This window comes from Leuresthes tenuis, unplaced genomic scaffold (assembly GCF_036924035.1).
Source record: "Leuresthes tenuis unplaced genomic scaffold, fLeuTen1.0.hap1 SCAF_5, whole genome shotgun sequence".
NCBI lineage: Eukaryota > Metazoa > Chordata > Actinopteri > Atheriniformes > Atherinopsidae > Leuresthes > Leuresthes tenuis.
Window position 1 is genome coordinate 31776117 of NW_027325359.1, and position 12643 is coordinate 31788759.

Below are 12643 nucleotides of genomic sequence, written 5' to 3' on the forward strand. Positions count from 1 at the left end.
AAATTCCCAGGTCTTTTTTCCTTTTCTTTTCCATTACATCCCTGGATAACACCCCTGAAAACCAATGTTTGTGAGCACAGTTAAAAACAGCCTCCAAGAAATAGGTATTTTCTTTTTCCACAGGATCCGACCACCTTCTGAAACTGGAATGTAAAGTAATGTTATTGGTCATTAAACCAGTTAAGGGCATCACAAAAAGCCTTGATTGGTTTACTTTGTTGCATCGGTCCTGCTCAGCACATTGGTTAAGCCTGCAGTCAACACTTAACAGGTGTAGATGCTCTGAATGAACAACAAAACGCCTGCTTTGTTGAACATACTGTTTCACCTCGACTTGAACGCACCTAAATTGTTGCCTTTCACTGAAGATGGGGCACTCAGAAAACACGAAATATAAGTTCACAAATCTTTTGTCTGATGGTTTCCTCACACACTGGCAGAAAAATGACATAAACACATGGTATACAGTACAAAAACAACTTTATTTACAAAAAAACAGACCACTGCCCCTGTCCCACAAACCCCGAAGTCCAGTGATTTCTGTGGAATGCTGTGTCTGTGGTTGGGAATTTACTGGACTGACAGGAACAACACCCAGTACAAACCTTCAGTATTTTTCCACCCACTTATTTAGTCTGAGTTTACCCATCGTCTAATGACACAGTCAGACAAAACACTTCTTATACTGCGGCCTGAAGCGTACTCTGAGAGCGAGGTCAGCTTCTGTTTGGCTCCCAGTCGTGAGTGAGTGAGTGAGCAATATGTATGAATGAGCTGGCAGAAAATGAGTCATTAAAGAACCAGTTCGGGGCTCAAAAAGATGTTCAAACAATGGGTCTATAATCTAATTAACACGTTAAAATAATCACAAACAGAAGCTCGTCTCTTTCATGACAAGGCAAAAATATTCTCAGCTTTCAGGCTTTCATAGCCCTCTGTCCCAGCAGTGTGAAATTCATATCATGAGTACGTAAGATGAACCTTCTGAACCAGGTTGATTTGAAAAAGAAAAAAAAGGCACTCAATCAGCTGTTATCGCTGGCTGAGAACGGATGCACAGATGATTCCGGTTTGGTTTGCAGGCTATGAGCAAAGATGAGAAGAATTCACACAGCTTTATGTGCGATGATAAAATGCAACAAAGTGAAACGAAGCCGGCACTTTGAGTTGTTTCCATGCTGAGGTGCTGCATGTGTGGTTTGAGCTGACAACAGCAGGGAGGATGTGCCAAAAACTCACTTGAAATTCTTAGTAAGTGCGTCAGTGAACACGTCTGTGTGGCATTACTGTTCACCAAGCCGTGTGGGAGAAGACTGTCACACTTGAATGCAGGTACTTAAATTGATAAAAAAAAAAGGGTTCCTGTGGGTTTTAATCGAAGGTGGCTGATGAGAAACGGTTACAAGACGGCGTGGTTTGTTGAACGTTCCCACGCTGCGTCTGTGAACTGTTACCAGAGAAAGCCAGAAAGCTGAGTCCTTAAAGGGCTCGTACGGTTGCACAGCTGCATGTGTGCGTCACACTCATCGCGTTAATGCATTCGTAAAATGAATGCACTGTGGGTCTGCGTGCGTTTTTAGAAAGCGTAACGAGTGCGAATGTCCTCCAGCTTCTTGGAGACTTCCGGTGGCGTCCTGTCCAGCTCCTCCGCCACACTTTTCTGCTTGTGTGGATCCATGCTGTTGAACTGCTCACACAGATCTCCATCAATCACATTCTGGAGCAGAAGAAAACACAGAAGACAAAAATCTGTTAAATGTTCACAGAGGGGCTGATGGACAGTGATGTCAGCACCTCGTTGCTTTCAGAGGCTCCAGGCTCTGAAATTAAATATCTGTGACAGTTTTACCCAAACAAAGCATTATTAGAAAAACTCTGACATCTACATGAAGGCTGCGACTGTAACAGTAAGCACCGTTTCACACAACATCTGCACTCTTAAGCTGGATTTATAGTCGTCCGGAATGTTGCCAGCATCGACGTGACATCCATTGAGCAAGTTCTGCGTCGAGGGAACACATTTTTGGGGGGGGGGGGGGGGGGGGGTGTGTGTGTGTGTGTGTGTGTGGCTGTGTGTTTGTGTGATTTAAGTGATTATAGCCAAATCCTTGCCTTGTCTTCCGGTCACAGTTAACAACAGTAAACGATGGAGCAGCTGTATTTGCAGTTGAAGCTCATCAATATTGAACAACAAATGCTTATATTGCAAATGTTGAGGCGCAGGCGACAGAGAGGATGTTTGCGGAGGTGGTCTGTGCGGTGTAGAAAGAAAAAAATAGAAGGAACACCGGAAAAGGCAACTGCTGGAAATTACGTTCTGAGCAGACCAATCACAGCCCTCGTGTGGTTAGGATTTTTGGGAGGTGCACGTCAGGCTACGGCGGAGGGGCAACGGCGACATCACGTTGAAGCATAAACTACGACATAGACTCATCTTAGATTTGATGCCAGCGACATGTTCTACTGAAAACAGCTGGCAGAAGGAAAGGCTCCCGTTAGAAAACCTGATTTCATTGTTCATCATCCAACTTTGGGAGGCTCTATAACATTAGATCATCATAAATGTGTCAGACACCTGTGGTGAGAGGAGAACTACACATTACTTTATTATAATGAGCAGACCCATCACGTGTCTGCAAAGGACTGAGGAGTGCACGGGATGAAGGATTTAATGCACTTTTTTGTTTCGACACTGCAGCTACATCCCAGCTGAGTGTAAGAGCCGCCAGCTTCTCTTTACAGCAGTCTCCTCCTTTAGGATTTCACTTCACGTCTTTCTTTAACCTCATGACGGCTGAATCAAGACAGTTTTTTGTAGGTCACGAGTCTTTGTGATGCTAATGAACGCAGGCGTGTTAGCTTTGCACACCTGTAAGAAGGTGGAACACGAAGGCATGCCCGGCGAGCACCTTTTTCACTGAACGAAAAAAGAAAAGACAACATAATTCATCTCTACTGACAACACAAACCTTGACTGGGAAGTAGTAGGACCTGAAGCTGAGATGGTCTCTGCCACAGAGAGGAGGGAACTCGGAGCGCATATGCATCTCCAGATGTTGGAAGAAGTCGTGATCCTGGATAGAAGAAGGCAAAAAAACATGAAAAACACGAGCAAATAAAAGTCATTACACAAGATAAGCTGCATTACAGTGAAGTCTATGAGCCAGCAGACAAATCTGGTGACCAAACCTGAAGTCTCTGCAGTGGGCGTGAGCTCTTCAGATGTTCAAAGCTTCGAGGCGTTTACAGAAACATCCGAAGTCAGGGTGAAGGCCACAAAGCCCAGCAGGACGCTGTTGGTTATGTTCAGAGGTGCTGATGAATTTCATGGAATTGGAAATCTACACGCCGAAGTGCTTTCTATTAAAACATCGTGACCCGGACGCCACTGCTCCCCATGATGAGACCCAATAACAGCACAGCAGCTATGAGCTAACAGAGCTATAGTACGCGTTCATGCATTCATTCTTCTTAAAGTATTGGTGAAATAAAGACAGATAATGCCTTATTTAGAGGCTGCATCGTCCCGTTCACTCCGTTATATGGAACTCGAGAAATCTAAATATCGACTTTCACCAAACTGTTCTAGGTTTAAAAATAACAGAGTTCCTCTTTAAGACAACCAAATCAAACATGTTTAATATTATCGTTACATTTTAGTCTCGTTTCTGCAGAGGAAGTGTAGAAGAAAAATGCAGTAGGTAAAAAAAACTGGTTGGAACCGGCTTGGTCCGGTCTGAGAACACATGACATCATCACCTCAGACGGAAGGAAACTGAGATGTCGGCTGAAAGCCAAACCAATCGGGGAGAAGTATTGAGCGAGATCCAAAAATATATTTTAAGCAGAAATTGAGTGAATAAAATCTGTACGATGCGATTATAATAAAAAAAAAAAATTAATTAAAAAAAATTATTTTTCCAGAAAGAACTGGTTTAATCCTTCTTCCTACACTTCATTTTTTTACTCTCTCCAGTGTCTTTTTTTGGCTATTTCTGACTAACAAACTTTAAAAGAATTCTGCTTTTGCCACCAGTACTAGTGTAATAGGGCACTTTTAATAAATGTTTGTTTGGGTGTCCACATCGGTTCAATTGGACCGTACAAAAGGACGAGCAGGTTCTTCAGCCCACAACACTGCAGCTGTGCTCGCCACAGAATGGTGGGAATCTCCACCAGGTGCATGATGGGATATTTCCAAGACCACATCAAGATTTTTCTTTGCTAAATCTTTAGTCTGTGACTGAAAACTCGGTCTTCAGATGTGAGAGGGTGTCGGCCGTCGGTCTTTAGGCACCATTTGATGCACACATTTACTCAGTAAAATCAACTAAAATAAATGTGACTGATGGTTTTGTCCAAGTTTTGCAGCTTCTTCTTTCAGCACGTGTGCATGCAAGCTCGGTGGAGGAAAAAACACTCATGTGGCGTCGCACAGCATTTCGAGGGTGAATGATATTTGATATTTTCCACACATGTACGCTTGCATTTTACCTCGTGTGAAGTGAATGGGACCAGTATACCGATGCCGCCGGACAGTGTGGTGTAGACCAGGGACTCTGAACCTCCGGGGATCAGAGTGGTTTTCTGGAGCGACAACACGGTCTCTCCTACATGGTAGTTCACTATAATTTCAGCCTGGAGGGACAGAAAGTAAGAAGTGTGTGAGTGAAAGAAAAAAATGATGTGTTTTTGTTGTCACATACAGCTGGTAACTTCAGTCTATCCACAGTCAAAACTGAAAATTATAGAGAATTTAGTTAAGACATGAAAAATTTGATCACATAACAACATGTCAGATATGTCACCTGAAGCCATTTTGGGTCTCAGCTCCCAACAAGATCCGTCTGTTCTGGAAGTGCATTAAGGAAATTAAGAGTGCCAGGGTCAAAGAGGAGGCACGCTGTCATCCTCTGCTTGGAGGAAATTGCTATAGATGGTTTAACCCAATAGCCATCAGAAAACTGCAGCACCAATACTGAGAGGTAATCATCAGAAAGGGGCTCAGCTACAGAGGCTGCACTGGGTGGTGATAAATCCTGGGCTGATCAAGATAAGTTTAGGACATACATGATTCTGACAGCGTGAGACCAAGAGAGCAAAAGCGAAGTTAAAAAAGACTGGCGTGGAGACACGAATGACTTAGCCTTGCAGAGGACACAGCCTCCCTCTGATGGGGAACAACAGCTGCTCTGTGTGAGGCTAACAACTTGGTCTCATGAGAGGGGAGACACAAGCCCTTCGCGTGACTCCTCATAAACCCCCCCCAAAGTAGCCACATAATGTGAAACCTTTAGATCACTGCAGATTAGGGCTGCACGATTATAACCAAAACCAGAATCACGATTATTTTGATCAATATTGTATGTAATCATGATTATTAATCATGTGGGGACAAACATGTATTTTTATTGCACCATTTATATAAAAAAAACAACGTGCCAACAATTTTCAGTGAAAAATTATACTTTAAATTAGAATAAATGATAAATAATGCAAAATAAAAACAAAAACCTAATCATTTTAAATTTTAAAGTACTGACTGTATTGATCGGACACGTCTTTGGCCAAATAAAAACACATTGCGTCTGTTATTATGGGGCGTCTTTGGGAGGTAGATGGATGGGGTTCTGCCCGGTGCAGGCTGCTGTAAAGATGGGTCGGGTTCTGCCCGGTGCAGGGCTGCTGTAGAGATTGATGGGGTTCTGCCCGGTGCAGGGCGGCTGTAAAGATGGATGAGGTTCTGCCCGGTGCAGGCGGCTGTAAAGATGGATGGGGTTCTGCCCGGTGCAGGCTGCTGTAAAGATGGATGGGGTTCTGCCCGGTGCAGGCGGCTGTAAAGATGGATGGGGTTCTGCCCGGTGCAGGCTGCTGTAAAGATGGATGGGGTTCTGCCCGGTGCAGGGTTGCTGTAAAGAGTGATGGGGTTCTGCCCGGTGCAGGGTTGCTGTAAAGAGTGATGGGGTTCTGCCCGGTGCAGGGCTGCTGTAAAGATGGTTCGGGTTCTGCCCGGTGCAGGGCTGCTGTAAAGATGGGTCGGGTTCTGCCCGGTGCAGGGCTGCTGTAAAGACGGATGGGGTTCTGCCCGGTGCAGGGCGGCTGTAAAGATGGATGGGGTTCTGCCCGGTGCAGGGCGGCTGTAAAGATGGGTCGGGTTCTGCCCGGTGCAGGCTGCTGTAAAGATGGATGGGGTTCTACCCGGTGCAGGGCTGCTGTAAAGATGGATGGGGTTCTGCCCGGTGCAGGGCTGCTGTAAAGATGGATGGGGTTCTGCCCGGTGCAGGGCTGCTGTAAAGATGGGTCGGGTTCTGCCCGGTGCAGGCTGCTGTAAAGATGGGTCGGGTTCTGCCCGGTGCAGGCTGCTGTAAAGATGGATGGGGTTCTGCCTGGTGCAGGCTGCTGTAAAGATGGATGGGGTTCTGCCTGGTGCAGGCGGCTGTAAAGATGGATGGGGTTCTGCCCGGTGCAGGCTGCTGTAAAGATGGGTCGGGTTCTGCCCGGTGCAGGGCGGCTGTAAAGATGGGTCGGGTTCTGCCCGGTGCAGGCTGCTGTAAAGATGGATGGGGTTCTGCCCGGTGCAGGCGGCTGTAAAGATGGATGGGGTTCTGCCCGGTGCAGGGCTGCTGTAAAGATGGGTCGGGTTCTGCCCGGTGCAGGCTGCTGTAAAGATGGATGGGGTTCTGCCCGGTGCAGGCTGCTGTAAAGATGGATGGGGTTCTGCCCGGTGCAGGCTGCTGTAAAGAAAGAGTGATGGGGTTCTGCCCGGTGCAGGCTGCTGTAAAGAAAGAGTGATGGGGTTCTGCCCGGTGCAGGCTGCTGTAAAGAAAGAGTGATGGGGTTCTGCCCGGTGCAGGGCAGCTGTAAAGATGGGTCGGGTTCTGCCCGGTGCAGGGCGGCTGTAAAGATGGATGGGGTTCTGCCCGGTGCAGGCGGCTGTAAAGATGGATGGAGTTCTGCCCGGTGCAGGGCGGCTGTAAAGATGGGTCGGGTTCTGCCCGGTGCAGGGCGGCTGTAAAGATGGGTCGGGTTCTGCCCGGTGCAGGGCGGCTGTAAAGATGGGTCGGGTTCTGCCCGGTGCAGGCTGCTGTAAAGAGTGATGGGGTTGTGCCCGGTGCAGGGTGGCTGTAATGGTTGTCTGGGTCGGCGCGGGACACGGATTTTGTGACACTACTTTGTTACACTCTTTGCAAATAACTTGTTCTTGTTTAACGTCACTTACCCTGAATCCGAAACAAAATGGATGTCGCCCCGTCTAACTCAGACTGTCCAGCTAGCTGCCTTACAGTGACTGGATCTACATGATGAGATTAACTGGATTACAGCTACAGTTGGGTTCTGCTCCTTATCTGAAGGTAATTATCCTTTGTTACATGGCGGTGAATGAATGGAATCACTGGCACAAAGCATGTCATACCCCGGTACGATAGGTGGCGCTGTCCCCATTTCAGCTATCGCTAATAGAGCCACTTCCTGTTGGCGTCTTCACCACCAACAACAACAAACTCAGGCATTCAGAAAGATGGCGAACGCAGAGCGAGATGAAGCTGCGTCCCTCTCTATCTGTGATGAGCTGGTTATGGCACAGACGATGCACAGCGGCGCATTCTCCATCGCGTTGTTTATTTCTTTCTGACGGCGGCGACAACAACAGTAATATCGTCTCCTTCGACTTCCGGGTGACGATTGCGGGAAAAAATCTGGAGCATGCGCAGAACGCTCGATCCGATCCACTGTCGTCTTCATGCACGTTCAGTGCACGTTTGGATCAGTTATCTCGGGTCTTGATTCAATCACAAGTAACCCGATCCGATTCGATTTATTTGTCAGATTAAGGTGTCTACATGAACTGAATAACTCAGTCTTATTGTAATTTAGCCATTTAGCCGATCCGATTGCCCGTATGTGACCGCACTGACTGCAGCTTAATGAAGCCTTAACCATGCTTTCGCCCCCTGGTGGTTGGTGGAGAATGTGTGGTTAGAGATGCAGGCAGCAGAGCTCGCATTTTGAATGTAAATATCGTTGAGGATCAGGTTCATTTAATTGTGGACACCAAAATCGTGATCACGATCAAAATACGATTAACTGTGCAGCCCTACTGCAGATGGACCAACTGCTTTGGACAGAGGTGGATAGAGGGCTGGGCAACACAAGACAGACAACTCAGTACCTGACAAATATTCACTAGGATTTGGGTACAATAGTAACGTCTGGGACGGTCTCTGTAATGAGAATGTAAAAACATCTAAGCTCTGCTTTGATGTGGGTCGTTTCTAAGACTCGGTGTGTTTTAATGACATCACTCCTTCAACTTTCCCCTCTTCCTCAGCAGCCTTACTCAGCATTGCCATATGATTTTGTGATTGGTTGATACGGGGCATTTTTCCCCCAATAGGGAAAGAGGGTGTCATTTCTTTTCTGCTTTACTCAGAAAAGCCTGTTTTTACCATTTCTTCCTGCACCAAACGTGATGACAATATTCAGGAAAAAGAATGGCGGAAATGATTAAATCACAAGTCTGCCGTTACTTGGTCTATCAACAGTTTAAAAACTGGTGTATAGTTTGAGCTCCACACAGTAATGCCGCGTCACCTTAAATCAATGGGCGCAGCCGTCGACTCCAGAGGGTTAAACACACCGTGAAGTCCCTTGTTTTCAGTTAAAGTGGGTGTTTTCCAAAGCAATGCCGATTCCCAGGCGGTGTTTATATAAAGCTTAACTGCATCGCTACGATTTCAGCTGCATTCACAGGTTGAGCGACTCGCAGTGACTCGCAGCTGGGATGAAAAGAGAGTGCCCGCGCTGATCTCTGGAGCGCCTTAAAGCGGTTTTTAATCAGCACTTTACCACTAGTTGCTTTTTTTAAAAAGTATGTGGACAAAGCTGCTAGGTTGCCGACAATGAGGAGAAATAGTTAACTGCTGTGAAACCTCACTTTGTTGCTCACAAACTCGAGGAAAAAGGTTTCGGCTGCGCTATAAATGAAGACAGATTCTGACTAATTGATGTAAGCAGTATTTAAGTTTTTAAACACTTAAAAAAGAAAGATATGGAATATATAGAAAGAGTTTATGTATACCGCTCAGCCAAAATATACACAAGCCACAGCTCATATCCTTGGTTCTCCTGCCTTATGCAGTGCACCTTGGTGAAACCTGAAAGCTTGATTGACCTTTGGAGCTGTTTGCAGCCAAGTCCCACGTGTTAGCCTGCTACCATCGTCTTACTGTAATAAACTCGACACGCATCCTCCAAACTCTGCTGTATTTTCCATTTATCAGATATTCTGCCATATAGTAACAAACACAATGCTAAACATCCAATGGCAGCTGAAACATTTTACCCAAACCTACAGTTGTGAACGTCAGGAATCCCGAAGAAAACAGGATCGATCGTCTGAAGCCAGAAACGCTTTCACAAAATCTGGTGCCAGTCCTTTCAAAAGTTGGAGACATTAATCCTGAGCTGTGGTCCCATAAATTGTACTAATCACACCTTTAAAACTTAACAGTTGAACCAAATTATGTGCATAAAAAACACAACTTGTGATTGAATTTAACGTCTCGGTTAAATCAAGGCGTGTAATACTGGTGTGTGTTTGACAGCACTCCGCTGGGCTCGGCTACTTCACTGCGATGCGATTGGTCCATTCATACTTTAAATAGTATATTTTGTGTCCTAATGTGTGCTGATCCTTTGTATTTTTTGTATAAGCAGCAGGAGACTTGAATTTCCCTGAAGGAGTCATCCAAAGGGATAAATAAAGTTGAGTCTAAGTCTCTAAGTCTTAAGAAAGGTGGAGAGTCTCAAGAAACTTGCTCACAACAATGGAAAAAAGGCCCTGCCAGCTATCAAAGGCCGAGTGATTCAACACAACTGATGAGATGTTTTTTTTGTAACTGGAATTGAGGGAAAGATGGATCAGTGAGGCTGATGTGCTGCTGGGGAAGGGAAAGCCGTTAAAACCTGAAGAGCGGCCGTTAAGTTACTCTGCCATGAAAGAAAATCATTTGTTTCTGTCGGGTAGAAGGTGAAGAATTCAACACTAACAGGGTTACAACTGTTGACTCACACATCAGCAGTCGTTCCAGTGGCAGCGGTTTAGTGCAGATTATGGTCCTGTTACTAAAACTGAGCCAAAACATTAACTCCTCATGCCTTCCATCAACTGAAAAATCTACCTCTGACACCTGCTCACATCTCCAGACAAACTCATTTCACAGACTAAGACTCGAGGTGTTGCAGGGTCACTATTTCTAAGACGACAGCTAGATTTTTCTGATCATTTCCCATCATGCACCTGGTGGATCGCATTCGTGCTGCTGCCATAATGCAGTGAGTTTCTCCTGCTTTTGTACGGTCCAGCTGAACCATACTTCTTTTGCCTCATCGCCATGGTTACTCTCAGCCAAAGCTTCCCCCGCTTCCCGCTTGAAAGTTCAACAGAGCACGTTTTGATTGAAAACGCATCACCGAAAGGCACAATTTGCGTAAAAACAAGACTAAAGCAGCCTGGATTGAGTTTTACGACCACCTCACACCAAACGATGAGGTCATGGGAGCACGCCACGACACCCGTGAGATACAGGAAGCTGGACACAACTTTGAAATGGCTTGTAAAATCATGTAATGCGCGGCCAGCCTTAAAGTGAAAGTCTTTTTCTGCGGGAGTTCTGTTTGAGTACAAATAATTGTGTAAATTTTAATCTAAATTGGTATGCAACATTCTTTGCCTGTAACATAACCAAATAACCACACACTATATGAGATCTGGGACAAAGACAGTGAATCCCTTCATTTTGCTCCACAGACAGCTGTGTTTGCCTGAACTTTTTATTTTGAGATAAATTAATTGAATAAAAGAGGAATGCATCTAATTTAATGGAAGGCATCATCTAACCCGGCCATGTAGGGATAATCGAGTTCAACTGGCAGGATGCAAATTCATACAGACACATACCTCATTTTGGATACAGTCTGGGCGTTCACACTCGCATCTATAAATAAACTCGGTACATTTCCAAACTAAAATGAATCAAATGTGTGCAGAGGCAAAAATAGCGGACAAACACTGTGTCACAAAGAAAACTGGGACCAGCTCAAAATGTCTAAACTGGAGGGACTTTCCCAGTTTCTGTGCTACCTAAACAGTTTCTGACCAGGATTGAAAGTATTGGGACGAGAGATGTGGAGTTTCTCCCGTGTGTTGCATTTATGAGGAGGTTAAACTTGTGGCTGACGGAGGTCAGAAGCAGATTAGCACTGGACTGATATTTCAGCTGCAGCAGAAGGTAGAATGAACCCTTCAGCTCTGGTTCAGAAGAGAAGACAAGACGACGTCTTTAAAGGCTGAAGAAGCGAGACAGACCCTTAATCTCTTTGCTTCTCTTGTTGAAGACAGAGTTTAACAGAGAATTGGACTTTTAAAAGCATTTTAACACTTCAACTGGAGTAAAATTGTATAAAACGAAGCTCTCGGAGTCAGGCATCGAATCACAAACTTTTCATCAAATAAACAAAAGAAGTCGGAAAAAGGTAACAGCGAATAACCACAAGGAACACTGTGCATCTCTTTGAGAAAACAGGGGTGTACGTGCATATTAATGCAGCTGAATTCCCATTAAAGCTGCTCTCAGTCCCATATAGACTGCGTCTGCGCAGTGAAGTCAGCTGTATGCACATGAACCAGCCTCCCACACGTCTTCCTCCAACCATAGCTCGACTCAACTGTCCACGTAGCCGTATCCACCGATACTGTAAATCTGAGAAGAATCAAGCGCTAATCACAGCTAACGGTGCAAAAGGAAGAGGTTACCTTCCATGGCAGCATGTCCTTTTACAAGCAAACATTGGGCCTCCTGCAGGAACATTTTAGTGAATTCTAAATTTCTCTCACTTTTTTCGTAAGGTCTCGTACGAAGACGCCACGTCAGATTCAACAAACGCTCTTAACTTCGGGAAAAGAGTGCAAACGACCTGCGGAAATGATGAATGCCACTCCTGCACATTTTAGTACACAAGGACATAAATTTGCATATTCCACGCCCAAAATAATACCATATAAGGCAACGCTTGCTCTCTCCTGTGCCTGGAAGTGTTGAGTCATGAGAATGGCATCAAGGTGCTAAAAGAACAACTTTACAGGTTCTGAGACTGAAGTTCTGCTTTCAGAGATCCAAAAAGAAAAATCTGGCATTTTTAGCAGTGGAACTACAGGACCTGCTAAAGCGAAGAAAGCAACTACGAGTGCTGTTAATTCTGTGTCACCGAAATAAAGAAGAAATGGTATGATATGAAAAAACGTCTCGCCATGGGCAGGCGCTCCATGACTGCAGCTAAAGTCATGCAATCAGCCGTTGCCTCATCGTGACGGCACTTTGATGGGGTGGTCCATGGGGGTCTTCTGGCACCACACCTTCTGGTCTGGGCGGGTTCAGGTAGTGGGAGACCCTCGTTCATGGCAACATTGTGCAAAAACGACAAATTCTCTTAAACAACTTCAGAACAAATGTGTTCGTACTAACGGTTCCTGCATGAGGCCCAGTGTTCTTTTATCATCTGCCATCCTGAGACTGATTCAACCTCACTGTTTTTGTCATAGTACGTACTTTAGAACACCTTCTATAGACCACGGGAGACGAGC

The 12643-nt window shown here is 45.4% G+C and overlaps 1 protein-coding gene across 1 annotated transcript in view; it reads right to left on the bottom strand.

The window, feature by feature from the left end:
* Nucleotides 1-463: 463 nt before the first annotated feature.
* Nucleotides 464-12643, bottom strand: part of sf3b3 (splicing factor 3b, subunit 3) — a 30675-nt gene continuing 18495 nt past the window's right edge. Inside the window, exons 25-27 of the mRNA XM_072386665.1 lie at nt 4495-4638; nt 2970-3074; nt 464-1717 (exon numbers count right to left, since the gene is read on the bottom strand). Coding sequence (XP_072242766.1) covers nt 1577-1717; nt 2970-3074; nt 4495-4638 — 390 coding nt within the window. The 3' untranslated portion in view covers nt 464-1576. The remainder of the gene's footprint in view (nt 1718-2969; nt 3075-4494; nt 4639-12643) is intronic.